Source organism: Marmota flaviventris, chromosome 4, assembly GCF_047511675.1.
Source record: "Marmota flaviventris isolate mMarFla1 chromosome 4, mMarFla1.hap1, whole genome shotgun sequence".
Taxonomy (NCBI): domain Eukaryota; kingdom Metazoa; phylum Chordata; class Mammalia; order Rodentia; family Sciuridae; genus Marmota; species Marmota flaviventris.
Window position 1 is genome coordinate 16,129,044 of NC_092501.1, and position 26,089 is coordinate 16,155,132.

Below are 26,089 nucleotides of genomic sequence, written 5' to 3' on the forward strand. Positions count from 1 at the left end.
ACGCAAACACACACACGCACACACACGTTTATTTCTCATACTAATTTTTTTTTATTACAAAAGCAATATATGCTATGGAAAAGAGAAAACAAACAAATTAAAACATAGATACATCTCTTGCCCCAGGGTCTACCTGATCATGCTTCTCAGAAGTAATTCTTACTGACAATCTAACGGGCATTATACTGAACGTAAAAAACAAAAACAAAAAGCAGGGCTGAGAGACAGCAGCACAGCACCTGAGAGGGTGTTCACAAGGAGGCTACCTGCCTAATGTCAACCCCACAACCTCTCAAGGAGGGAGGGAGGTGGCCCTCTCCTAAGGAGGGCTGGGGAGTTTTTAGATCCATAGCTACACAAACACAACATTACCACTAAATTGGGATGTTTTATCTATCAAACTGCAACTTGCCTTATCCCCCAACGCCACCCTCAGTTTGAGGATTGCACTTGGGGGCCTCACACATGCTAGGCAAGTGCTCTACCGCTGAGCTACATCCCCAGCCTTTTTAATTTTTCATTTCGAGACAGGGCCTTGCTATGTTGCTTAGGGCCTCATTAAGTTGCTGAGGCTGGCCTTGAACTTGCCACCCTCCTTCCTCAGCCTCCTGAATCACTGTGATTACCAGTGTGCACCACCACACCTGGCTACAACTTGCTTCTTTGATTCTTAATAGTTTGTGCATATTTTTCATAATTGTCTATGCTGAGCTTTTAAACATCTTCTATGTTCAGTTATATGAAATCATAACTAAGCAATCTCCAAATGATTTTTTATTACCACAAGCAATATTACAATGTGACAATAAACTTTCTGGTTTTTACTGATATCTTTGTGTGTGCATTTCATAGGATACCTTTTTAGGAGTAGAAGCAGTTGTCAAATAGGCCATGTAAATGAGAACATTTTTACTTTCTGGACAAGCAGGACATCAGAAAGTGAAACATATTTGAATGTGTCTTCTAAGCCCTGAAGGTCTTTTCTAATCTTATCCAAATCAAAGGTTAAGTTAGGATATTTGTTTTCCAGAGCTGGCTGTAGATTGCTGGTTCTGCCACTAAGCAGCTGTGAGCCTCAGAACTGTGGAGAAGGCACACCACCCACGGAATGGAGCCTTCATTTCTTCCACGTGCAATGACAGCCTGGTAAGATTCACTTTCTGAAGCCCCTTTTGCTCTAATGTTCCCCGATTTGATTAGTGCTTCAGCGCTCTCCCTCGGCTTTTCTGTTTATGAAAAAGCATTTGATTCTTTTGGCCTCCCAGGATCAATTTGTTACTGCACCAATTAGCTAAGAGCTTTCAAATTAGAAGCGCTAAGTCGTTCTCCTTTTACTTGCATAGCAAGTAGGGCACTCTTGGACAGAACCTAAAACTGCTTTGACTTCTAAAATCGTGGCTGGGTCTTTAAGCAAACAAGAGATGCATTGAATCCAAGTGGCCACCCAGTCCACATTCTGGACTCTGGGGCTGATGAGTCACAGGAGGTGTTTGGGAAGGCTGCAAGGGTCTCGCATGTCTCCGGGGAATCTTGCCTTCCTGGAATGAGTAGTTCCAAATGGATGTTCCTGAACAAAGAAGCAATTGTGTGACAATGACCTCACAGAACACGGTGTGTACTAATAAGATGAGGGACTTACCCAGTCTGTGTTTGCAGTATTTGGGACAGAGTCTCAGATAACAAGGCCTTCCATTTTCACTGTGTTCCCTAGTCATTATCCCACTTTACCCTCTCAACACCCCTGATGCCATAGTCAGAGCAGGGACAGTTATCCCCCAGGTAAGGTGCAGGTGCAGCAGTTGAGAGAGGTGTGCTGGTGTGTCTCATATCACTGGCCTGAGTGGCCACGCCTGGCACAGTCCAGGGCTCTATCCTCTGCTGCAGTGAGGTGGTGGCCAGCTACTCCCCAGTCCCTTTCTGATGGCCCTTTTTAATGGCTGGGCTCCTCTTTGGTGCCCTCTGCAGTCCAGACTTCTCCTGTTGGATCAGTGCAACTCGTTGGTGTTTTAAGAGGCATGTACAGGCCTCAGCATGGAATTTCTCTGAATTTGGGATCCGCCCGATGGACAGCTTTATTTTCTAAAATATGAGAAAGAAGAAAATTAAATGACTGAAGATCATCCTTAGGATCGTTGGTCCTCACTTGGTCCTCCTTCACACCCTTTGAAGCTCTTAGGAAGAAAATCCTGAGATGAACAAGATGGCCAGAAGAAGCCAGGGATGACGATGGTTTTCATTTTCTGGAAGTTACTGGCCTGAGTCTCTAGGGAAGATTCCAGAGAGCTTCAAGGATGCCCAGAGGGGTCCAGATGCACCAAGAATTAAAAGGACCTCTTGAAACCAGCAAATCAAAATAAGACCATCAGATAGGACCAGTCTCAGACAAAACTGGGAGGAAATTAAAGTGTCTCCTGCAATCCAGCAGGCCCTCCCCCTCAAAACTCACATTTCGCCACCTTTAAAAATCTTACATTCTCAGCTGGGTGTGGTGGCACCCGCTTGGAATCCCAGCAGCTTGGGAGGCCGAGGCAGGAGGACTGCAAGTTCAAAATCAGCTTTGGTAACTTACCAAGGCCCTAAGCAACTTAGTGAGACCCTGTCTCAAAAAATAAAAATAAAAATAAAAAGGGCCAGGAATATGGCTCAGAGGTTAAATGCCTCTGGGTTTAATCCCTGGCACCAAAAAAAAAAAAAAAAGAAAGAAAGATCTTACATCCTCTCCCCTCACAGTCCCTACCCCAACCAATCAACTGTAGCCTAACAAGAAAGGCAGATCTGATGGGCTCAGATGCTTTACAATATCAGGGGCCATTGTTCCTTGTCTGGCTCCACATCTTCCTTTCCAACATTCTGTTTCCTTCCAGGGACCAGGTATTTGAATTTTAAGAGAACTGTATACACATTTTTACATAAAAGAAAGAAGTCAGGAATAGTGGAGAAAAGGAGGGCAACTTCCTAATCTTTCAGATAATCATGTTGGTGGGCGCCCCGTAGTTCTCAATAGTACCTAGGAGTTGCAGACAGAAAGGGGAACATGGGGTGAGCCTAAGGGAAATGCAGGTGTTCCTGCCCACGCAGGTGACTCTCCATTCCGGAAGGACATTCGTGATGAAAGCGAGGCAGAGACACCCAGGTGGAGTTCCTGGATCTGCTCCCAGTCAGAAACCCTTTTCTTGGCATCTGAGCCCATGTCTGGGTTGGAAACTTCCAGAACAGCACAGAAGGTTATCTTGGCTACTTGGCCCCAGTGTGGATCTTTGGCAGACTCAATGCATTAGTTACTAGTTCACACCCCATATGAACTTCAATACCTAAGCCAATCCTCACCTCCCCTGAGACACCCTCCTGGTCTTCCACAATAAACTTACTCCATTCTTCCCCTGTCCTCCCTATTCCATGTCTCAGGGACATACGCTATGGTATGTAGCCCATGATATGCTTTTTTCAATCCACTAATCTACGAGCTCCTTAAGCTCAAGGTAAGGCCATTTTTGCAGTCCTACAACACGACACAGTATCCAGCATAAAGCAGATGTTCAATAAATAAGGAATAAATGAATGAATGAACACATGTGTCCTTGCTCTGCCATTAACTAGTGAGGTGTCTTAGCCAACTTGCTCCTACTTACTGGGTTTACCCATTTAGATAGCCGGGATAGGACAATTTGTTTAACCAGCAGGGTTACTTTGTGTGATGCAGAAGAGAGAAGAAATATCCCTAATATACATATGATGCATAGTCATAAACCCTCAGAGTTGGAAGAAAGGTTATCTAGTAGCATGGTTTTTAGAAATTTCAAGTCATGAAACTGTTTTCAAGGGAAGCTAAGACAGGCCAATATTTTGGGGACTTGTCTATTTAATAAAACAGAAATGAAAACCATGGATTTCTCTAATTGAAGCCCCGGCACACTGTCCCCCCTCCTCTTCTCTCTCCCAACTACCACCCTAGAAGTCCAAGAATCAGAATTTGAAAATGGACCCTCTCACTTTAGAGAAAGGAAACTAAAGCCCAGAGAAGGAAGTGACTTTCCCAAGGTCACAGGGCTAAAAATTAGAGATAAAATTAAACCAGGATGGAATTAGCCATATGAAAACTACACTAATAGGAGAGACCATTTAAAAATAGGCTAGCCTTTTAAAACCACATATACTCTGCACACCTACATATTATGTCTGATTCTTATAATAACTATATGAGGACAGTATGATGATGTCAAGACTGAGCCTATCCATGGCCAATAAAAGAAGCAAAAAGAATAGTACTACACTGAACACCTAGTATGTGCCAGTCACTGTTTTAAGCACATGACCACATATTATCTCGTTTAATTCCCCCAACATCGGGTACTATCAGTATCCCTGATTTCACAGAAGAGAAAATGGAAGCACAGACTCCTTCAAGTAGCTGGTTTGCAATCCATGAGCCAGCCTGATTCTATGCAAACTCTTTTCCCCACCCTATGCTATGTCTGAGGTCACAAACCCAGGTACTCTGTCTCCTAGCCCAGTATCTTGCAAATACTACCTTATGTGAAAGGCAGAGTTTCATTTGTATCCCAAGTACTTTTCAGACTCCAGTGAAGACCTTGATCTTGTTCCTCTTGCCACTGACTTGTCCTGGCCAGGGTCAGTTACTAGGACTCACCTCTTTCTGTATGGATCGGGTAAGAAACAAGGAGACCTCCTCCAGGCTTTGGGGTTTCAGGTCATTCACGGCCAAGACATGATCTCCATGGCAAAATAAGCATCCCAAATGTGGGGGGCCTTCCCACCTGGCCACACTGCAGTAGAAATACAGGGCTCAATAGCAGCACATGACATAGTTCTCAGGGAAGGGAGGGTGGGGCCAGGCCTGCACTCAAGCTGTGCTGGGCCTCATCTAAAGCTGACCATCTCCTTTTCCTGTCACTACTGTCGGAGTCTAACCCTTCCTCCAAAACCTGTGCAAATCATTTCACTCTTGCAAAGCCCTGTGGACTGTGACCTTCTGCTTCCTTTTCTATAGTTAATCTCCCTGCCCCTGGGCTTCTGCATTGTGAGAGCACCTTATTCATTACACTTTTAAATAAAATGCATTTTGTATTTGCTTGTCTGGGCAGCTGTCTTTTTCACCAGGCTATGGGGCCCTGTGGTGCCGCCTTTCTATTGTTTTGTTTTAAATTTTTATAACCCCACAGTTTCAAGTAAACAGAGGACGCTCAGTAAGTGTTGGTGGGCAGTGAGCCCACGAGGTTACACAACGCACATCTAAAGAACAAATCAGCAAATTCACGAATGAGCAAGCTCCGCCTCAAGAGAAGTCCACGACCTGGCCAAGGATTCCTTGAGTCTTCTTTGTGACAACATGACAGCCCAAGTCCCCGGTCAGTTTTGTCAAAATGACTGTTCTCTTCCTGTCTTGGAATCTCCTTTTTAGTCCACAACAGTCAATTCTCCCACCTACCATATCCGTCCGGCCGCTTCGACAAGAGCAAGATAGTTTATGACATCTGGCGGAGAAAGGAACACGTCGAGCGTCTCCAAGTGGCTCTCATCAGGGATGTTGCTGACAGAGAAAGCATTTGTAAAAGTCACTTCAGGCGACTGACCCTGGCTCTTGAACTGTCCTCTCTGAGCAGATTTTTGGCCTCCTATTTCTGAGATAGTTTCCAGATAATGGTTGTCAAAAACATTTGGAGAAAAATGTGAATTTAAGTTAGAAAATTACTCATAAGTATCCCTCCCCACCGTTCTTGGGATGTGGTTGTGGGTGGGAGACAATGGAGAAAGAGGAGAACACAGTAAATTGGTTGGATAAGCATCCTTAAGATGACAACCATCTTGTCAAATGCCTTTGGCATCACTTGAAATTGGAACATCCCCTTCCTTGTCTATAAACCAAGCCTCTCGTGACCTGCACGCCATGTTAGCAATGTTAATGGCAGAAGCCGGGCGACATACTACTTGGATCAGTGTGGATCCAAAGCCCCAGGACCTGAAAGACTAGCCAAGGAAGAATTTTTAAAAGTAGCTGAAAATGCCACCCCAAGCCCAGGGGACTGCTTTCTGTCCAGCTCTGTTTATTCACTGTCCTTGGCCACAACATCAATGACAGGGAGAAGCTGGTCAGATTCTTGGCTGACTTGGAGATTTTTAGGAACTGCTTCAAAATTTGAATCCTAAATAAAAACAGAAGGCCTGCCTTGCCCTCAGAACCCATGAGTTTTTTAAAAATTAGAGCTTTACTTGAGTAATATAGACAATTTCACAACAGTCAGTGAGGCCGATCCCTTCTTATCATCCGTGGCCTGTGTTTCTGGATTGGCAGGTGAAAGACACAGATCACTTCCTGAATCTGGTTCTTGCAGTTGGGGGCCCCCATCCTGGGGCTCTGGAAAGGTCTGGGCCTCCTCTGGGCAGCCAGCAGATGCATTGAGTGTAGCCTTGAAAAAACTATAGAGTAGAAGACGTTAAAACAAACCCTTTTTTAGTATGTCTATTTACAATTTTCCACGGTGTGTGTCAGATTTAAGTAGCCAACAGCCACGTGAAAACTAACAAGGTCTTGAAGCGTGTCCAACCCTCCGAATCACAGCCGCAGTTAGGATCAAATCCAATAAGCTTTCCTTCTAAAAATGGATATGGAACCAAAATAATCCTTTTCAGGGCTTGGAGGACAGAGTGAGAGTGTTGAGAGACATAAATGCAAAATAGGAAACAACTTCCCCAAACAGAAAACGTCCTGAGGTTGTCACAAATGCTTTTCTGTGGGTGGAGAAATCATTGCCGTTTTTCTGGTTTTGAGATTACAGATTGAGCATCCCGCATCCAAGAACCTGAGATACGAAATGCTTCAAAATATGAAATGTTGAGTGCCAACCAGATGTTGTCAGTGGAAAACTCTGCACCATGAAACTTGGTTTCATGCACAAAATTAAAAATAGCTCATAAAGTTATCTTGAGGCTATGTGTATAAGATGTCCATAAAACATAAATGAATTCGCATTTAGATTTGAGTTATATCCTTAAGATATCTTATTATATATATGCAAATATTCCCAAATCTGAAATTTGGAATGCCTCTGGACCCAAGCATTTTGGATAATAAGATTCTACTTGGGTTGAATGGAGTCTGTGAAAACACTTCTCTCAATTTGTCAATTATTAAAAATGAATTTGGGGGCTGTGGTTGTGGCTCAGTGGTAGAGTGATTGCCTAGTACATATGAGGCACTGAGTTTGATCCTCAGCACCACATAAAAATAAATAAATAAAGGTATTGTGTTAAAAAAAAAAGAATTTAGTTGTTTTAGGATAACTAGAATCAATTTTTAAAATGTCAGTTTTACTTACCAGGATTTCATTGACATGTAATGGCATTCAGTTGTCTTGGGGACCTGGTCTTCACTACCAGGTCCAATGGATTCACCAGAATCATTGGAATCAATAACATTATCCAACTAAAGACAAGAAGAATGAACGTAAAGATGCAAGTCTGCCAATCATACAGGAACCTTCTACTTCTAACCTGGACATTAACCTGGACCCTGAACTTGTAAGTACATCTGCCATTGGATGAATAATGGTTCTCATTTAGGGAATGTCAACCAACCTCACCTACGCAAGCTTGAGCCAGTGAAGTTCCTGGCAGACTCAAAGTCCATTCTGTCCTCCTGGGTGCCCTGTGCTTTCTGATACAAGTGTTCTATTGGACTAAATTGCTGTTTACCTTCATGTTTTACCACTGCGCACTTAATGGCATGAACCCTTGTCCCCAGACAATCCTACTGCAGAATCACAGAAGTGGGCAGGTGAAAGACCAGACACAATGTGGAGCTGGTTATAGGCTACAGTGCTCACAGGCAGCCCCAGTGCTTGAGGAGGCCCCAAGGGTCCTAGAAACTTCTTTCCCTGGGAGATGCTCAACCAGTCCCTTAGAACTAGGCATCATTGACAGCAATGGTTGCTCAAAACCCAAGACTTACCTGCCTAGGTCACCACTAATCTCACACTGGAACACTGCCGCCAATCAAGCTGGACTTCCCATAGCTGCCCCTTACCAGTGGTGCTCTCCTAGTCCCCAATGTTCATGCTGTTTGCTTCACCTGGGATGTCCCTTTTCTCTTCTGTCCATTGACACTATGTTCAGGCCTGGCTGAAGTCCCACAGCCTGCCCTGGTCACCCCACCTCTGTGGATGGCTCTCTGAATTTCTATTGCACAGATTAATCTGCTTTGTGGACTCTGCATCCCTTACAGTATTTAGCAAAAGACAAGCGTAAATTACAACTGATGCTCAAAAAACACCTGGTTGGTTGGTTGAACTATCATGAAAGACTGTCCCCTAGCATAAAAATATTCCTGGTGAAGAAGGCTTCTGGGCTCAGATAAGCCTGGGAAATGCTGTGCGTTGTGTGCCACTCACCTATTTATAATGCACCACTGCCTCTTAGAGGCTCTGAGGACCCTGCTGTTAAAAAGCTGTATAACTTGGCACTTCCATCACCATACTCTAGTAGAAAACCCCAGTCTGGGAAACGATGCCGCCTGTGCCCCCAGTCACGTGGCCTTCCTGTCTCCCGTTCTCTTCTCTCTGCACCCACCGCAGATGGAGTGGCTGGGTTCCTGCGACTGGAAGGCAATTCAGGTTCTGCTACTTCCCAACCTAGAAGCCAGCTCTGCCCTGATGCTGCTTACAGAATGAAGTCAACTCGGTGTTTGAGACCATCATGAACTGGCTCTTTTTTCTGTTTTGTCCCTACACACTCTGAATGGCCACCTAACTGAACGATTCATCATACACATATCAAATACCGTTCCATCCCCCAAATCTTTCTTCCCTGACTCCAATGGAGAGAAAAATCTGTCCCATTTCTGATGTTCCCTGCTACTTTGTGCCTCTTTGTGTGTAACATTATCATGTGGTAACGATTAGACTGTGAGCTCGGAAGGAAGGGGCAATCTCAAGTCCATTACAGAGGCCACCACGCCTGGGACAGGTCAGCGCCTAGCACTCAGAAGGGCACCAATGTACCAACAGGCTGACTGATACACACCACACAACTTACCACCCGAGGACCTACCTCTTGTTCTTATTTTTCTTTCAGTCCAGAATACTCCCCAAGTCCAAATTTTAGCCATCAAGTAAGGTCAAATGTCACCTCCTCTATAGATCCTTCTCTGGTTTCCGTTTGGAAATCAGGCCCCGCTCTTCCTATGACTGGTATACCCTGGGACTCTGTATAAGCATCTCTCTACAGCATGGGGCCCTTTCTGTCTTATACTGTGGCAACTCCTCCACCAGGGTCAGAGCCATGAGCTCATCATCTATCCTGATTCTCCACAAACAGTGCAGGACAGGGGCTCAGGAATCACTTCTCTAAGAAATGAGCCATTAGCAGATGGGAAGGGTTACCTCTAAAAGAACACTTCGAGGACTAAGATAATAACTTTCTTCTTGTGTGTCTTGAGTGGTCTTTGACAAGAAATCACGCGGAAGATGAGCCTGCTTGAATCCTGGAGAACTTTTTTCCATTAAATACTGCATAAAAGAGATGCAGAAGGAATGAATGATTTTATTTTCCAGAGACAGAGCTAAACCACATGCTTTCTGGAAAAGCCACAGTAGAGTAGTTGGATTTCAAGATCAAAGAACCTTCCAAGCTCCCACCCACACAAGTCCACACACCTTGACCTAGTCTCTGGAGTCTGCATCGCCTTCGCTGTTGTAAATACATAAGCACATGATTCAGACTGCTTTCTCGACTACTTGAAGCATAAATCAGAATAAGTGGTTTTGTCCTGGGAGTGGCGTTCTTAGTTACTAAGCTCTGCCATGGTGTCCCCACTCCCACCTTTTTCATTATCAGCTGGTGCCATCTGAGCAGGTAATTAACCGGAGGCAGGGCATGCCACCCTTCCTCTTCTTGTTCCTAGTCCTCTTTTGTGTTTTGCTCACCTCTTTCTGTTTCCATAGCAATGCTCTTAGGCAGCATCGATCACGTGATGGTATGGATTATAGGAGTCAGGGTGATAGACATTCAACCAATTAATTATTGCCTTCTCTTCCCCCTAGATACCACTTACTCCACTAAAATGACTGCTTTGTATGGCAGGAGAATTGTTATGAATTCAATTTAATTCTTGCAAGAACAAAGCCTTAAGGCCTGGGCTTTCAAAAAGACCCTCAATATTCTATGAGAAGTCCTTGAAAGGTGATTTAAAAAAACATGTGTACAGATGATCCAACTTATGATGAGTCCACTTATGATTTTTTGACTCTCTGATGATGAGAAAATGATGCACATTCTGCAGAAAGCATACCTCAAATTTTAAATTTTGATCTTTCCCCTGGGGGTGAAAAAGGGTCCCCCTTAATCTGTTAAGTCCCAAGTTTTCAATGCTGTGAATATTACAGCCAAACTGACAAAGAAATCATAATCTAGAGCTTATATATTATTATATTAGTTAATATTAATTAACAAGATTATATAATAATTATTATAATATAATTATATGATTATATTATATAATTCTATATTATAGAATGTATTTTTAATATCTGGGATAATGGGAAAGTAGGTTAAATAACAATGACAGAAACCAACAAACTATGGTATCCTTAACTCGAGCTGGTTAGAAAATCACTGGATCTAAACAGCATAAAAAGGCAAAGTGATCAATAATGTTTTCCCTGGGGAAAAGGAGACCTCGTGAGTGAAAAGCAAGAGGTCTTTGCTCAAAAGGTTCACAGGACCGTATCCACTCACTGAATGGATTAATGAGATGAGGTGTTTGGCCTGGTGAGTGTGACACGCTATGAAAAGCTTATAAATAGTTGAAGAGCTACCAACTCCATACACTGGGAGGCTGTGCATCTTTAGAGATGGTTGGGACCCACAGAGAGGGAAAGTCTCTAGGGGAGGAAACAGTACCCTGCAAACCTGGGCAGCCTGTTTAGGACCGAGATCCAGAGCTGTAGAGACAGAAAGGCAAGGCAGCAGAGGGCAGATCGAGAGTGGCTTTCAAGAGGCAGTGCGTTTACCTCACTCCTGAAATTCATGAGCATTTGAATGGATTTCATCAGAAACGAAGACGAGGCGACAGCAGTTATAGTGAGAAGCAAGACCCATGAAGGTGAATGAAGGAAATCAGTAAGAAAAGAGAAGCCCAGGCTGGACGGTCAGAAATCACAGGGAGACTTTCCCCAGAGGCATTTGTGCCTGTGCGTGGCAAGGTGCCAGGCCAGCAGGCTTTGGCTTTAGCAGAGGGACCGCAGGCCAGCATACCAGATGTGTGTCCAGGACATGTAAATGGAACGCAGACAGAGGGAGCAGGGGAAGGGTCCCAAGAGAGAAGGTGATTCTTTTACCATGTCTGGAAGGCTGTTTCGTGGCGAGGTGGGGCTCACAGCCTCCAACACACTGGAAGGACCAAAGACAGGGCTGGGGTAGGAAGCCGGCCTTGTATCACCCAGTGAGGGTCCCTCCTGCTTAGGAGAAAGGAATAATATCATCAGGACACAGCTGGTCTCTGTCTGGAATGAAAGAAGAGCCTCCCGTGGGCTCTTCCCTCAGCACCTCCTCAACTGTCTGGGCGCTGGGCTGCCACGGGCCAGTGCTATCTCACTAAGACAAGGCTGATGCTGCCAGCTGGCTCCTCGTCTGTTCCCAAACCCGAGGACACTCTGCCTGGCCTTGAGGGAGGCCCTGAGCTTCCTCAACTTATCAGCCATATCTCCCTCTGAATCCTGCCCGTTCTGCTCTATCATTCAAGTTTACTTATAGACAGACTTTGCTTTCTCCTGCATCTTGGCTTTTGCTGTAAGCATGGAACAATCTAGAAAATATGTGAATAAAGACACCTAGAGAGAGCAAAGTTCCACTTGTCAAGGCCTGCACCAACACAAGACTTGGCAGATTGACGAAGACCCTTATGAAGCAAACTAAAAACTTTAAACTACCAGCCCTTATACAACTGGCATTATATTAAAATGCAAGATAGATGAAAAAACATTTTTATAGAAACCGCCCTAGATGTAGTCATTCAAAAGAGAATGTCTTGCGTAGCTTGAATAACAATGATGGAAAATAGTATAGTTCTAGCTACTATTAAAAATCTCTTCCTTTCCTTTCACTGTCCCCCCCAGAACAAACATTTGAAATGTCCATATTTTAGCTCTCTTGCAAAACATGAAAGTATTTTTTTCCTTTTGTTCATCATAAAACATAACATTTCCTCACTTACTTATTTCTAGAATTAATGCCAGTTGCCAAGGAGAAAGAAAAAGCTACCATTATTTCTGTTAAAAGAGGGTCGTATTTAGATGTCTGTTATTTTATTAACGATAGTCACCTGGGTGTTCTGGTGAGCTGCTCGTACACCATGGCAAAACGATGATATGAAAGAGACCCAGTCTCTAATCTTCTCCCTGTTGATGGGAACAAACTTTGAGCTGACATGTGGCAACAGCAGCACCTGAACTCACTCATTTTGAACCAGAGGATCATTTTATTTATTCCAATTCATTATATATGACAGCAGAATGCAATTCAATTCATATTATACAGCACAATTTTTCATGTCTCTGATTGAACACAAAGTACAGCCACACCATTCGTGTTTTCATCCGTGTACTTAGGGTAATGGTATCAGTCTCATTCCACTGTCTTTCCTACTCCCATACCCACTTTCCCTCCCCTTTGCCCAATCTAAAGTTCATCTATTCCTCCCATGCTCCTCCACTCCATCCCCATTAAGAATCAGCATCTTTATATCAGAGAAAACACTCAGCATTTGGTTTTTTTGGGATTGGCTTACTTCACTTAGCATAGTATTTTCCAATTCCATTCACTTACCTGCAAATGCCATGATTTTATTTTCTTTTAATGCTGAATAATATTCCATTGTATATATATATATATATATATATATATATATATATATATATATATATATACCATATACCACATTTTATTTATCCATTCATCTACTGAAGGGTATCTAGGTTGGATCCACAATTTAGCTATAGTAAATTGTGCTTCTACAAACATTGATGTGGCTATGTTCCTGCAGTAGACTGTTTTTAAGTCTTTTGGGTATAAATCAAGGAGTGGGATAGCTGGGTCAAATGGTGGTTCCCATTCCCAGTTTTCCAAGGAATCTCCATACTGCTTTCCTTATTGGTTGCACCAATTTGCAGTCCTACCAGCAGTGTAAGAGTGTAGCCTTATCCCCCACATCCTCACCAATACTTATTGTTGTTTGCATTCTTAATAGCTGTCATTCTGACTGCAGTGAGATGAAATCTTAGAGTGGTTTTGATTTGCATTTCTCTAGTTGCTAGAGATGTTGAACATGGTTTCATATATTTGTTGATTGATTGTATATCATCTTCTGAGAAGTGTCGGTTCAGTTCCTTGGCCCATTTGTTGATTGGATTATTTGTTTTTTTGGAGTTAAGATTTTTGAGTTCTTTATACATCCTACGGATTACTGCTCTGTCTGATGTGCTGCTGGTAAAAACTTGCTCCCATTCTATAGGCTCTCTATTCACTTCACCAGAGGATTCTTTTACTGTGGCTAGAATAGGCCATGGGAGCAGCTATCTGGTAAATATGGATGTTTTTGCCAGTAGCTTCAGAGGCCCACTTCCTCCCCATTTGCACTCTGGAAGGACTTCTCATGCCACCCCGGTGAGGAAAGCTCAGAGTAACAAAATGGGAAATAGAAAATAAGAGGAGTAATCCCAGGGCTTGGGGCTTTCAGCTCTATGGTGTTCTGGAGCAAGTGCCCTCCTAGCCTGTCAGCGCCATTTTGGCACAACTATCCAAGTGAGCTTCCCCTTAGGGAATGCAGGTCTTCATGAAGACTCGTGTTTGAAAGAATGTATATAAATCCCATCTTCTTTGCTGCTGACTTGCACAACAGTTTAAAAGAAAGCTCTGGATCTTTAGGTCAACCTAAAAGAGATCAAGGTCCCACATGCTTCGATATTCCCGGCCTTCTCGGCATAGCCTCTTCCCTTCACCATGGCCTCACCCCCTAGCATTTAAAAGTGTGCAAAACTTCAGTGGGCACCTTCACTAGCTACAGGAGCTGCTCCTCAAAGAGAAGACTCCTTGGGGGTGAGCACGGTCCCTCCCTTATACAGGTAGCGTATACAGGTATTCTTGTACTAGGTCCTTTTACTTGGGATGCATCTGTGGTAATAGTGACTATTATGGGTTGGATCATATCCCCCAAGCCCGCCCAGGATACAGACATTCCAGTTCTAACTCCCAGTCCTCAGATCGTGACCCTATTTGGAAATAGGCTTGTTTCGGATATATTTAGTTTAGATGAGGTTATACCGGAGTAAAGGTGGCTCCTAACCCAATGTGACTGGTGTCCTTACAAACAGGGGACCTTTAGACACAGAGAGACGCACACCGGGAGAATACCATGTGAAGACTGGAGTCACACTGCCACAAGCCAAAGCAAGTTAGGAGAGAGTCCTGGGACAGAGCCTTCTCTGGAGCCTTCAGAGGGACTACGGCCCTGCCCACGCTCTGATCTCCATCACTTAGCCCCCGGAACAGTGAGACGATACATTTCTGTTCTTCTAAGCCACTTAGTTTGTGACACCTTGTTACAGAGCCTTTGGAAATTAGTATAGCGAGGGCTGCCAGAATGGCTTTGGAGATTTAAACATCGTTTAAAATGTTCTGGATTTCAGTTTGCTTTTGCTTAACACCCAGGAGACGACTCTAGCTCCTTACAGCCTACCTGTCGTGGCTGATGAGGAAGTAATCTCTGTTAGTGGTTCTGATGGACATCACCTCATCCGGGTGGCATTTAAACATCTTCTGCACAGATTGAAGCTTTTCCTGGCTATTTATACCCACGTTGACGCTGGCATTTCTGTTAGATATAGACACAAAGTACTAAACCAATGTACTTACCAAATGAGGAAGAAAACTGACTAATGTTTTACATTAGGATGCATATTTGAATAAAACTTAAAATCTGCTTGATCCATGTTTTAAAGAGCGTCCAGTAATTTGAATTATTATTGCTATTATTTGAATTATTATTTTATTTTATTTTTTTAGAAAATAAATGTGCACTTTGAATCTGGTTCATCATTAATTGAAACACTGTGTTTGGCCTGAAATTTAATTCAAAAGATGATGTTTCCTTTTTTTTTTTTTTTTTTTGTATTAGGGATCGAACCCAAGGGTGCTTAACCACTGAGCCAGATCCCTCTCTCCTTTTTTAAAATGTTTTATTTTGAGACAGGGTCTCACTAAGTTGCTTAGGGCCTCGCTAAGTTGCTGAGGCTGGCTTTGAACTTGTGATCCTCCTGCCTCCGCCTCCAGAGTCACTGGGATTACAGGCATATGCCACTGTACCTAGCTCAGTTGGATTCTTGAGTTCATGAATCATCTTTTTTGTTTGTTTTGTTTTGTTGTTTTTTGGTATCAAGAATTGAACTCAGGGGCACTTGGCCACAGAGTCACATCCCCAGCCCTATTTTGTATTTTATTTACAGACAGGGTACTGAGTTGCTTAGAGCCTCTCCTTTGCTGAGGCTGGCTTTGAACTCTCAGTACTCCTGTTTCAGCCTCCTGAGCCACTGGGATTACAGGCGTGCACCACTGAGAAGGGGAACAAATCATCTTTTCAAGTTGTTTTCTTGTACATACTTTTTTGAAAATAGAAGACCAAAAAAGTTAACCTAAATTTTTTTTAAAACCCATCTTGGCTTTATAAAATGGCAAATTTCATCTGCTCCCTCCCATCCACAAATTAAGTGAAAATCCTTTCCAAATGAATGCTTATTAATTAAAGACTTATCATCTGTAACATAATATGAATGAACATTTAACTATCTTTTACTCTAAGTGTTCATAATTTTAGTTCCCTTTCAAATATCATAATAGGATTAAAGTCCATAGTTCCTCTGTCAATGATTTAAGTTTAAATTTACATGCAACTTGTTAGTATCTGACTTGATAAGATGTGTTATAAATTTCCTTGCTCTGGATACACACCGATCAATTTCGAGGGAACCTCGTTGGTGATGGTCTTTGTAATAGGAAAGAGTAAGACCCTTTTCCCCATTCTTTGACAGGACACAAAAACGCTTTTTCCAAGAGGTCTGAAAGGTGAAGAAAAAAAAAAGAAGAAGAAGAAGTTTTGCATCTCAGTTAAATCTCAGAGAAAGAGAGAGCATTAAAAAAATGCTCATGGTGCTGGTGGGAGGCTTGTTAATCTGTAGGGAATACTTACTGCGGAGGAGAAAAGCTGAGGAGGTGGTGACTTAATAAAGTAATCTTGTTTATAGACTTCATTTTCATAATAAAATGTAAGTTGCTTGCCTAATAAAAGAAAGTGAACAAGACTCAGTTTGTTCTCTCATAAATTTCAGAAGAGAACTGCTTCAATCAGATAACACTGTTTATTTCTGGAAAGGTCTTCAAATCATTCAGTTACTCAAAAGATTCTCCTATGTCAGCCCAAGAAAAAAAAAAGGAGCAAGTGTGTGACTCTTCCTCATCCACGGCTGGGGCTGTCATTCAAAGGATGCTTCGAGGTACCTTTGTCCTGCTCACCCCCATCTGGTTCTGTTTCTGGAATATGTCACTGACTCTCTAGGTGTGAGCACAGGTTTGTCACCATTCCCATTGCAGAAGCAAGATAATTCTGTACCTCCCTTTTGTTTGCAAATAAAAGTTAACCACCTGCTATTAAAAATGAGGTGGCAAAAGTGCTTTTTTTTGGGGGGGTGGGGGAGAGGGGCAGGTGGAGTGTCTGCAGAACTTGGGGAGAGAGGAAAAGTCAGGACAGCTGCTCACCAGAATAACTGGACACTAGGATGCTGATCCCAACATATGTACTACAGAATCTTGATTCTGTTTTCACTTAATAAAGACGCTCTCAAATTTCCAAAGCCAGGTACAAACTAGACTTATATCTTGAATGTGAAAGTAAAACCAATCGCTTAAAAAACTATTTAAACAATACTTTGGTTTTCTAAATAATGAAAGTAGTACATATTTCTTGTAAACATCTTAGAACACAGAAAAAAACTAAAAATGCTTATAATTCCAATACTTACAGAGAACAGTTAATGTATGAGTAGCTTCTTGATTTAATCATATTCACCACCTGATTTTAATAGCAAGTGGCTTTTCTTTGGTTTGCTAGACTAAAGGGCAACAGAGTCCTCAAATATTCAAGAATAGTAATTAAGCACAAGGGTGTGCCGAATCTACCTGAGGCCAGGGAAAGAACCATTAGAAAAGATCAGAAGGAACAGTGTTCAATGTTCACACAGGGTCAGCAAAAGCGCCCATTCCTTTCAGCCATACTGGAAAGACTTACAATTTACTTATAATTTACAGGACATTAGGTAGAGTCCTGAGGAATAATTATCCCTAGACTGAGGACTGTGCCAAACTCACCTAACAAATCATAAAAGCAAGTCTTAAAAGGACCAAGTTGTTTCCAAGAAACTTAACTGCATCCCAGAACAAAGATCAAGATTTATAGGAAATATATATATATATTACCCAATAAGGTACAATTTGCAAAGTCTGGCAATCAGTCCAAGATTACCAGGCATGCAAAAATGGCAGGAAAAAAATGACTGTGATGAAGAGCATAACCAAACAATCAAAACAGACTGAGAGCTGACACAGATGTTAGAATTGGCAGAGAAGATCGCTGAAACAGTTATTATCACTGCATTTTTAAGAAATTGGGTAGAGATAGAAAATTTAAAAATACCCAAAATGAACTTTTTGACATGAAAATAACAGTGTCTTTAGGGGAAAAAGAAATACACTGGGTAGGAGAAACAGAGAGTGAACATTGTAGAAGAAAAAAATAAATGAGTTTAAGGCAAAGCATAGGGACTATCAAAATAAACAGAAAGTAAAAAAAAAAAAAAGAATTTAAAAACATAAAAAGAACCCCAGAATGTTGTGAAAAATTTCAAGTGAACTAATATACAAGTAATTGGAGTTTCTTAAAGTGGGGGAGGAAGACAGAAAAAAATATTCAAAGAAATAATGCTATAAATTCTACAAACTTAAAACTATAAATCCCAAGATCCAAGCAAGTCAATGAGCCTCAACCATATGAAACACAAGATACAAGGAAATACACTAAGGCAGATCAAAATCAAGTTACTCAAAACCAGTGATAAAGGAAAAAAATCTTAAAAGCAATTAGTGGAAAAAAGACATGATGTATACAGAACAAAGATCAGGAACAATGATACTGATTTCTAGTCAGAAACAATGCAAACAAGAAAAATAGAACAATGTACTTATAGTAATGAAAGAAACACTGTCATCCAGAATTCTCTATGCAGCAAAAATATCTTTTAAAAAATGTCTTAAAATTTTTAAAAATATCTTTTAAAAAATTTTAAGACATTTTCATATATGCAGTGCTGAAAGAATTCATCACCAGGAGGGTTGCACTATAAAAATGTTAAAGGAAGTCATTCAGGCAGAAGGAAATCTTCCAGATGGAAATCTGAATTTATAAAAGGAATGAAGAATACTGAAATGGTAACTACAAAGGTAAATATGTGAGCTTTGGTCTTATTCTTTAACACATTAAAAAACCCATTGAGGGGCTGGGGATATAGCTCAGTTGGTAGAGTGCTTGCCTCATATGCACAAGGTCCTGGGTTCAATCCCTAGCACTACAAAAAAAAAAAAAAAAGATTGATTATTAAACAAAACTAACAATGATTGTGCACATTATAATAGATATAAATAAAATGCATTCCAATAGCAGCATAAAGTCCAGGAGGGAAAAATGGAAATGCACTTTTGTAAAGTTCTTGTATTATTTTTGAATTGGTATAAAATCACTTAAAGTTAGATTATAATATGTTAAAAATGTACATAAGCCCTAAAGTAATCACTAAAATAATAAATCACATAATGATAACTAATAAGCCAATAAGGAAGATAAAAGAGAATTATTGAAATTCTCAGCTAATCCAAAAGAAGGCAGAAAGGACAAGAGGAGAAAACAAAGGGAAAAAAAAAGACAAATAGAAAACAAATATCAATACAAAGATTAGTGGGCAGTGCACACTTGTAATCCCAAATACTTGGGAGGCTGATGCAGGAGCATTATAGAAAAAAGATACACTATGCTAACACAGCCAAAAGTTGCAATGGTTGTATTAATATCAGTGGAGATTTCAAAACAAAGAATACTACCAGGGATAAAGAAGGTAATTTCATAATAATAATGGGTTCAATTAATCATAATAGAACATAACAATCCTAAACATATATGCAACTAATAACAGAGCTTCAAAATACCTGAAGCAAAACCTAATAAAACTACAAGGAAAAATAGACATATTTACAATATACTGAGAGACTTAAATACTCCTCTCGTTATAACTGAGAAGACAAATAAATAAAAACTGAGCAAGGATATAGTAGACTTGAACAACATTATCAGCCAACTTATCCTGAGTGATATTATACAATACAGAACACTTCACTCAACAACAACAGAATACACATTCTTTTCAGGGGTACTGGCAATATTTACCAAGATAGACTCAATCTGAGTTGTAAATTTAAGTCTCAGTAAATTTAAAAACATTCAAGTTATGAAATTGTGTTCCCAGAGTATAATTTCCAATCAAATTATAAATCAATAAAAAATTTTATTTATTTAATTTATTTTTTATTCTAATTTGTTTTATGTGCCAGCAGAATGCATTATAATTCATATACACATATAGAGTACAATTTTTCATATCTATGGCTGTATACAAAGTATATTCACACCATTCCTCTCTTTATACATGTACTTAGGGTAATGATGTCCATCTCATTCCACCATAGAAGAAAATTTCCACCATAAAATTTCCTGAAATAAATAACTCCTGGATCAAAGAAGACACTTTTTGTATTGGATGAAAATTAAAGCACAATAAATCAGATTTTTTTTGGATGCCACTAAAAAGTATTTAGGAGACATTTTATTGCACTAAATGCCTACAGTAGAAAAGATCAAGATCTCAAGTCAGTTAGCTCAGCTTCCACACTAAGACTCTTGAAAACACTGAATTAATTAAATGTAAGTTAAAGAAAGGAAAGGAAATAAAGATCAAACTGAAATTCAATGACAGAAAACTGAAAGACAGTGGAGAAAGTCAAAGAAACCAGAAGTTGATCTTTTTGAAAATATCAACATTAGCCAACTCCTATCTAGCAAGATACATCTGGAAAAACAGAGAGAAGACACAGATCATCAATATTAGGAGAAAAGAAGGAACCTAACTACAGATTCTACTGAGAGGAAGAAGATAATAAAGAAATATTATGATCAACTTTATTTCAGTAAATTTGAAAACTTAGGTGAATTGAAAAATTTCTCAAAATACATCTACTAATAAAGATCACTGAAGAAGAAATAGATAATCTAAATATCCCCTATATCTATATCTATTTGAGAACTTGGAATTGTAGTTAAATACCTTCACATAAGGAAAATTTGAGGTCTAAGTGGTTGTAATTGTAACTTCCTCCAAACAGTTAAGGAATAAATAAGACCAATTATACACAAAATCTTCTAAATATTGACGAGGAGGGAATATTCCCAACTCTTTTTATGAGATTAGCATCCTTTTTCCTGACAGAAACTCGTGGCAAACTAGGACAAGGAGAAAATTTCCTCAACCTAATGCAAGACATCTATTAAAAAAACAAAACAAATAAACAAAAAACCCCAAAACTATAAACAGCATCAGAGATTGACAGCTTTTCCTCTAAAGTCAGAAGCAACAACAACCCCAAATCCCCATTTTCAGCTTTGCTCTTGAACATTGTATAAGAAGGTCTATCCTGAGCAATTAGGCAAGAAACATAAATTGGAAAGGAAGAGGTAAAACTATCTCTATTTTGAGATTACATGAATCTATATAGAAACCCTCATATAGTAAATTTGAAAAAAAAAAAAAAAAAAGCTTCAGGAGAAAATTCAGTAGCTTACTTGATCAGCACAAAAATTAGTCTTATTTCTATAAGCCAGCAATAAATAATCTGAAAATAAAATTAAGAAAGTAATCCCATTTACAGTAGAATCCAAAATAAATAAATAAAATATCTAGGGGTAAATTTAATTAAGAAGGTAAAGTATTTGTACATTGGAAACTACGACACATTGCTGAAAGAAATTAAAGAAAACAACAACAACAACAACAAAAAGAAAAATATCCCACATTCATGAATTGGAAGACTTATCATTTTTAACATGTTAATACTATCCCAAGCAATCTAAAATTTCAACACATTCCTTATCAAAATTTTAGTGACTTCTTTGCAGAAATGGAAAAGGCAATCCTCAATTGGAATTCCAATTGAATTGCCAAAACAATCTTGATGAAGAATAGACAGAACTCAGACTTCCCAATTTCAAAACTTAATACAACACTACAGAAATCAAAATCATGGTTCTGGTGCAAAGATAAATATACAGACCAGTATAATAGAGTTGAGAGTCCAGGAAAAAAAAAAAAAAAAAACAACAACCCACACATCAATGACCAAGGCCATTTGATGAGGAGATGATGATCTCTTTAACAAATTGTGCTAGGACAACTGGAAATCCACACATGAAAAAATATATAGTTAGACTTATACATCTTATCAAACAAAAAAGTTAACTCAAAAACCAATGACCTTAATTTGAGAGCTAAAACCATACCATTCCTAGGAGAATACATAAATTTTCATGGTGCTGGATTTAACAGCAGATTCTTAGAAATGACACCAAAAGTAAAAGCAACAAAAAATAGGTATATTGGATCTCGTCAAAATTAAACACTTACTCATATCAAAAGACATTATCAAAAAAGTGAACAAAGAACCTACAGAATAATGGGTAAATATTTGCAAAGCAGATATCTGATAGGGGCTTAATATAGTACTCTTAAATGCAATAACTAAAACAACAACCCTATTTTAAAAAAATGGACAAAGGACTTGAATAGACGTTTCTCTGAAGAAGATATACAAATGCTAATAAACACACAAAAATTTGTCCGACACGAAGTGGGAACAATGAGAAACCATTTTGTGCTTGCCGAGATGGCTACATTAGTAATGATTATGGTGGAAAGTAAGTGTCCGGTGAAGATATGGAGAAATTCGACCCCTCCGACGCCACTGGTGAAATGCAAAATGGTTCAGGCATCGTGGGAAACAATTTGGTAGTTCCTTAAAAAGTTAAGCACATCATTATCATATGACCCCCTCAATTCCAATCTTAAGCATAAAGTCAAAAGAATTAAAACGGCACTCAAACAAGGACACCTACACATATGCTATATCCAGTGCTGTTCACAAGAGCTAACCATGGAAACAGTTCAAATGTCCATCATGGAGTGCCTGGATAAACAATTTGTGGAATATATATATGATGGAAAATTACCAAGTCATAAAAGGAATGAAGTAGTGATAAATGCTTTAACATGGATGAACATTAAAAACATTTTACAGAAACAAAGCAGCCAGAAACAAAAAGTCACATACTGTATAACTGTATTTCTTTGACGTGTCCTGAATACATAAATCCCTAGAGCTAGAATGCAGATTGGTGCTCGACAGGGACTAAGGAGAAGGCAGAACAGAGAGAGACACTGCTCAGTTGGGTGAAGGCTTTAATCCAGGAGTGAGGTCATGTTTTAGAATTGTATAGAAGGGGTGGCTGCACAACATTGTGAATATGCTAACTGCCATCAAATTATTTCCTTTAAAATGGTTAATTTAGGGCTCAGGATGTGGGGCTTAGTGGTAGAGCACTTGCTTAGCATGCACAAGGCCCTGGGTTCGGTCCCCAGTGTTACAAAAAATAGAAGAAAATAGTTCATTTAATTTTTCTTTAAAATCTGTTTTAAAAAGTTAAAAGGCTATTCCACTCCAAAGGAAATGCAACCATGCAAAGATTTATCATGGATGTTCATAGAGTTTTACTTGTAATACCTATAGACTGGAAGCAATCTATATGTCCACCTACAGGTGACTGGATTAACAAATTGTACTGTGCCCATACAACTGAATACTATTGGGGAATTAAAGGGAACAAACTATTGATATATGCCACAGCAGAGATGAATCTCAAAAGAATCATGCTGAGTGAAAGAATCCAGATGACTTGTTGATACTGCATGTTGATATTTATGTAAAATTTATATGGGGCTGGGGTTGTGGCTCAGCAGTAGAGCGCTCACCTAGCACATTTGAGGCCCTAGGTTCGATCCTCAGGATCACATAAAAATAAATAAAATAAAGGCATTCTTTTCCAACTACAACTAAAAAATAATATTTAAAAATGTATATATATATATTTTTTATATTTATATAAAATTCTAGAATATTCCAGTTTATATATGGAAAAAAACAGAGCAGTGGTTGTCTGGGGAAATGTGTGTGAGTGGAAGAGTGGGAGACAATGGATGAGAAAGCTTGTGGGGTTGACGGATAGGTGCATTATCTTGATTGGGTGGTGGCTTCACAGGTACATACACATGTCAAAACTTGTGAAATTGTTAACCGAAACCTGTCTGCCTATTGTATGTCAATTATACCTCAATAAAGCTTTTTTTTTTTAAAGAAATCAAACAAATAAATTTGGAAAAAATAAATAAACCTCTTCTTATCATCTCATTCCTTCATTCTACTAGGTAAAATAGATATATGATTTTTTAAAAATTTATAGACAAATGCTCATATCAGCTTTCTTTGTAATAAGCAAAGGCTGAAACTAACCCAACCATTTTGTCAATAGGTAATATTGACAGTAGGTAATAAAGTACGGCACATCCATGGAACGGGGATATTACTCAATAAGAGGGAAAAACTATTAATACATGCCACACTGTGGGTGAATCACCAAAGAGTTAAGCTGAGTGGAAGAAGTCAGACTTTATACATTATAAGAAGGTACTATATGACTCCATTTGTGTAAAACTCAGGCAAATCCAAAGACAGGCAGAGCTGGAGGTGGAGGCAGTACTGTGTGCTGGAGGGAAGAACTACAAACAGGCCTAAGAAAACTTTTGAGGATGATGGCTATGTTCACTATCTTGATGGTTTCCCAGGTGAATGCATCTGTCAAAACTTATTACGGTAAAGAAACTGTGGTATATACTCATAATGGAATATTACTCGGCATTAAAAGAGAATAAAATTATGGCATTTTCAGGTACATGGGTGGAGTTGGAGAATATTATGCTAAGTGAAATAAGCCGATCCCCAAACACTAAAGGCCAAATGCTTTCTCTGATTAGCGGATGCTGATCTATGATGGGGGGCATGGGAAGAATAGAGGCTCTTTGGGCAAAGGGGAGGGTAGGAGGGGTTATGAGCGTAGGAAAGATGGTGGAATGAGATGGACATCATTATCCTTGCACAAAAGGTGATTCTCTACACCGTGTACAACCAGAAAATTGAAATGTTGCACTCCGTTTGTGTACAATGAATTGAAATGCCTTCTGCTGTGATGTACAACTAAGTAGAACAAATTTTAAAAATTAAATATAATTAAAAAAAAACTTATCATGGGGGACTGGGGTTGAAGCTCAGTGGTAGAGCACTTGCCTAACATGTGTGAGGCACTGGGTTTGATCCTCAGCACCACATACAAATTACATAAATAAAATAAAGGTATTGTGTCCGTCTACAACTAAGAAATATATTTAAAAACTTATTGTGGTATTACACTTCATTTCATTCTTTTGTTTGTTTATTTATTTTGTGGTATACTAGGGATTGAACCCAGGGGGACTTCACCACTGAATAACATCCCCAGCCCTTTTTGTTTTATTTTAAGACAGGATCGGCTCACTAAGTTGCCCAGGCTGGCTTTGAACTGGAGACGCTCCTGCCTTCACCTTCCCAGTGGCGGGTGTGTGCCACCGCGCCTGGTTCAGATAGTATACTTTAAATACATGCAGTTTATTGCATGACAATTGTAATAGATGATAATAAAGCATTAAAAATATGGCCAATCTAAAATTCATGACCATGCCAGGTCCATGCTCCAAATACTTTGAGGTTTCCCGGTCAGATGGGGTCAAGGTCTGGCCCCGTGTGGTGCTGCCCTTCTGTGTCCTCCTCCTCTATCCTCCCCTGACCTACCTTAGGATCCCGTTCTTGTCTGACACATCCTGCCTCTGAGTGACTTCACTGCTTTTATTCCTGCCATTTCTTCGGCTGAGATGTGTTTTCTTTTTCAATCTCTTTTAAGACCCTGCCCATCCTGAAAGTTTCAGCTCAAATGCCTTCTCCATAAATCTTCTCTGGATTTCTACAACTCTTTACACATTTTTTCTTCTTCTGATTCCACAGCATTTTGTCCCTATTTCCTGATCACAGCAAAGCCTGACTGCATGTGCTAGCCTGTGTTTTCCAGTAAAGCTACTTGCGGGTGCTTCTCTTAACTTTCCAGTGAAATGATAAACTCCTTAAGTGCAATAACTCTATTATTAATTTACTGGCATATCACACACAATATGAAGCACACATACTAAGAGTAATAGGTTCTTTGTAAATATTTTTTAGTTAATGGAAGAATTTGGTTTCCTAGTTATTTGATCCTGAACTCTGTTCTTCTAACCACTCACCTATAATGGATTATGTGAATAGGAGCCATGATAATAGAATAATGTACCTGAGCTACCTTCATAACAAGCTTCATAACAATCTAGGCAGTTTCTGTAATGAGAGTTTCATGCAAAATTATGGAAATCCACCCCTGTTTTTGCTGGGCCATCGTTTGTTATGAGCACTGTCTCCAAGTAACAAATGGAACATTTGGCCCACGAAAAATCACAAAATGTGAAATTTCTAGACACGTCAGCTCTCACAAGATAATTAAGTGAAATCCAAAGTTTGTGCTACATTCTCCAAACCAAGAACCATGATCCCAGAATGCCCACCCTTTATTCCCCCATTTGAAACCCATGTGTGTATCCTGGTTAGCTTGATTGGATTTGTTTTTCATTTTTGATAAAAAGATTTTTTTCCTTTTGAAATTATGCCCCCAGGTACCTGGACTCTTTGGAGATTTGGTTTCCAT

The 26,089-nt window shown here is 39.9% G+C and overlaps 1 protein-coding gene across 1 annotated transcript; it reads right to left on the reverse strand.

Moving 5' to 3' along the window:
- Positions 1-1,899: 1,899 nt before the first annotated feature.
- Positions 1,900-26,089, reverse strand: Plekhs1 (pleckstrin homology domain containing S1). The gene is made up of 12 exons (XM_027929872.2): positions 26,062-26,089; positions 16,253-16,341; positions 16,015-16,121; positions 14,747-14,881; positions 12,335-12,410; positions 11,352-11,468; positions 9,396-9,521; positions 7,335-7,441; positions 6,229-6,435; positions 5,447-5,548; positions 4,649-4,784; positions 1,900-2,079 (listed from the first exon to the last, which is right to left on the reverse strand). Exons 1-12 carry the CDS (start codon positions 26,087-26,089, stop codon positions 1,900-1,902), a joined length of 1,410 nt encoding a protein of 469 aa, XP_027785673.2.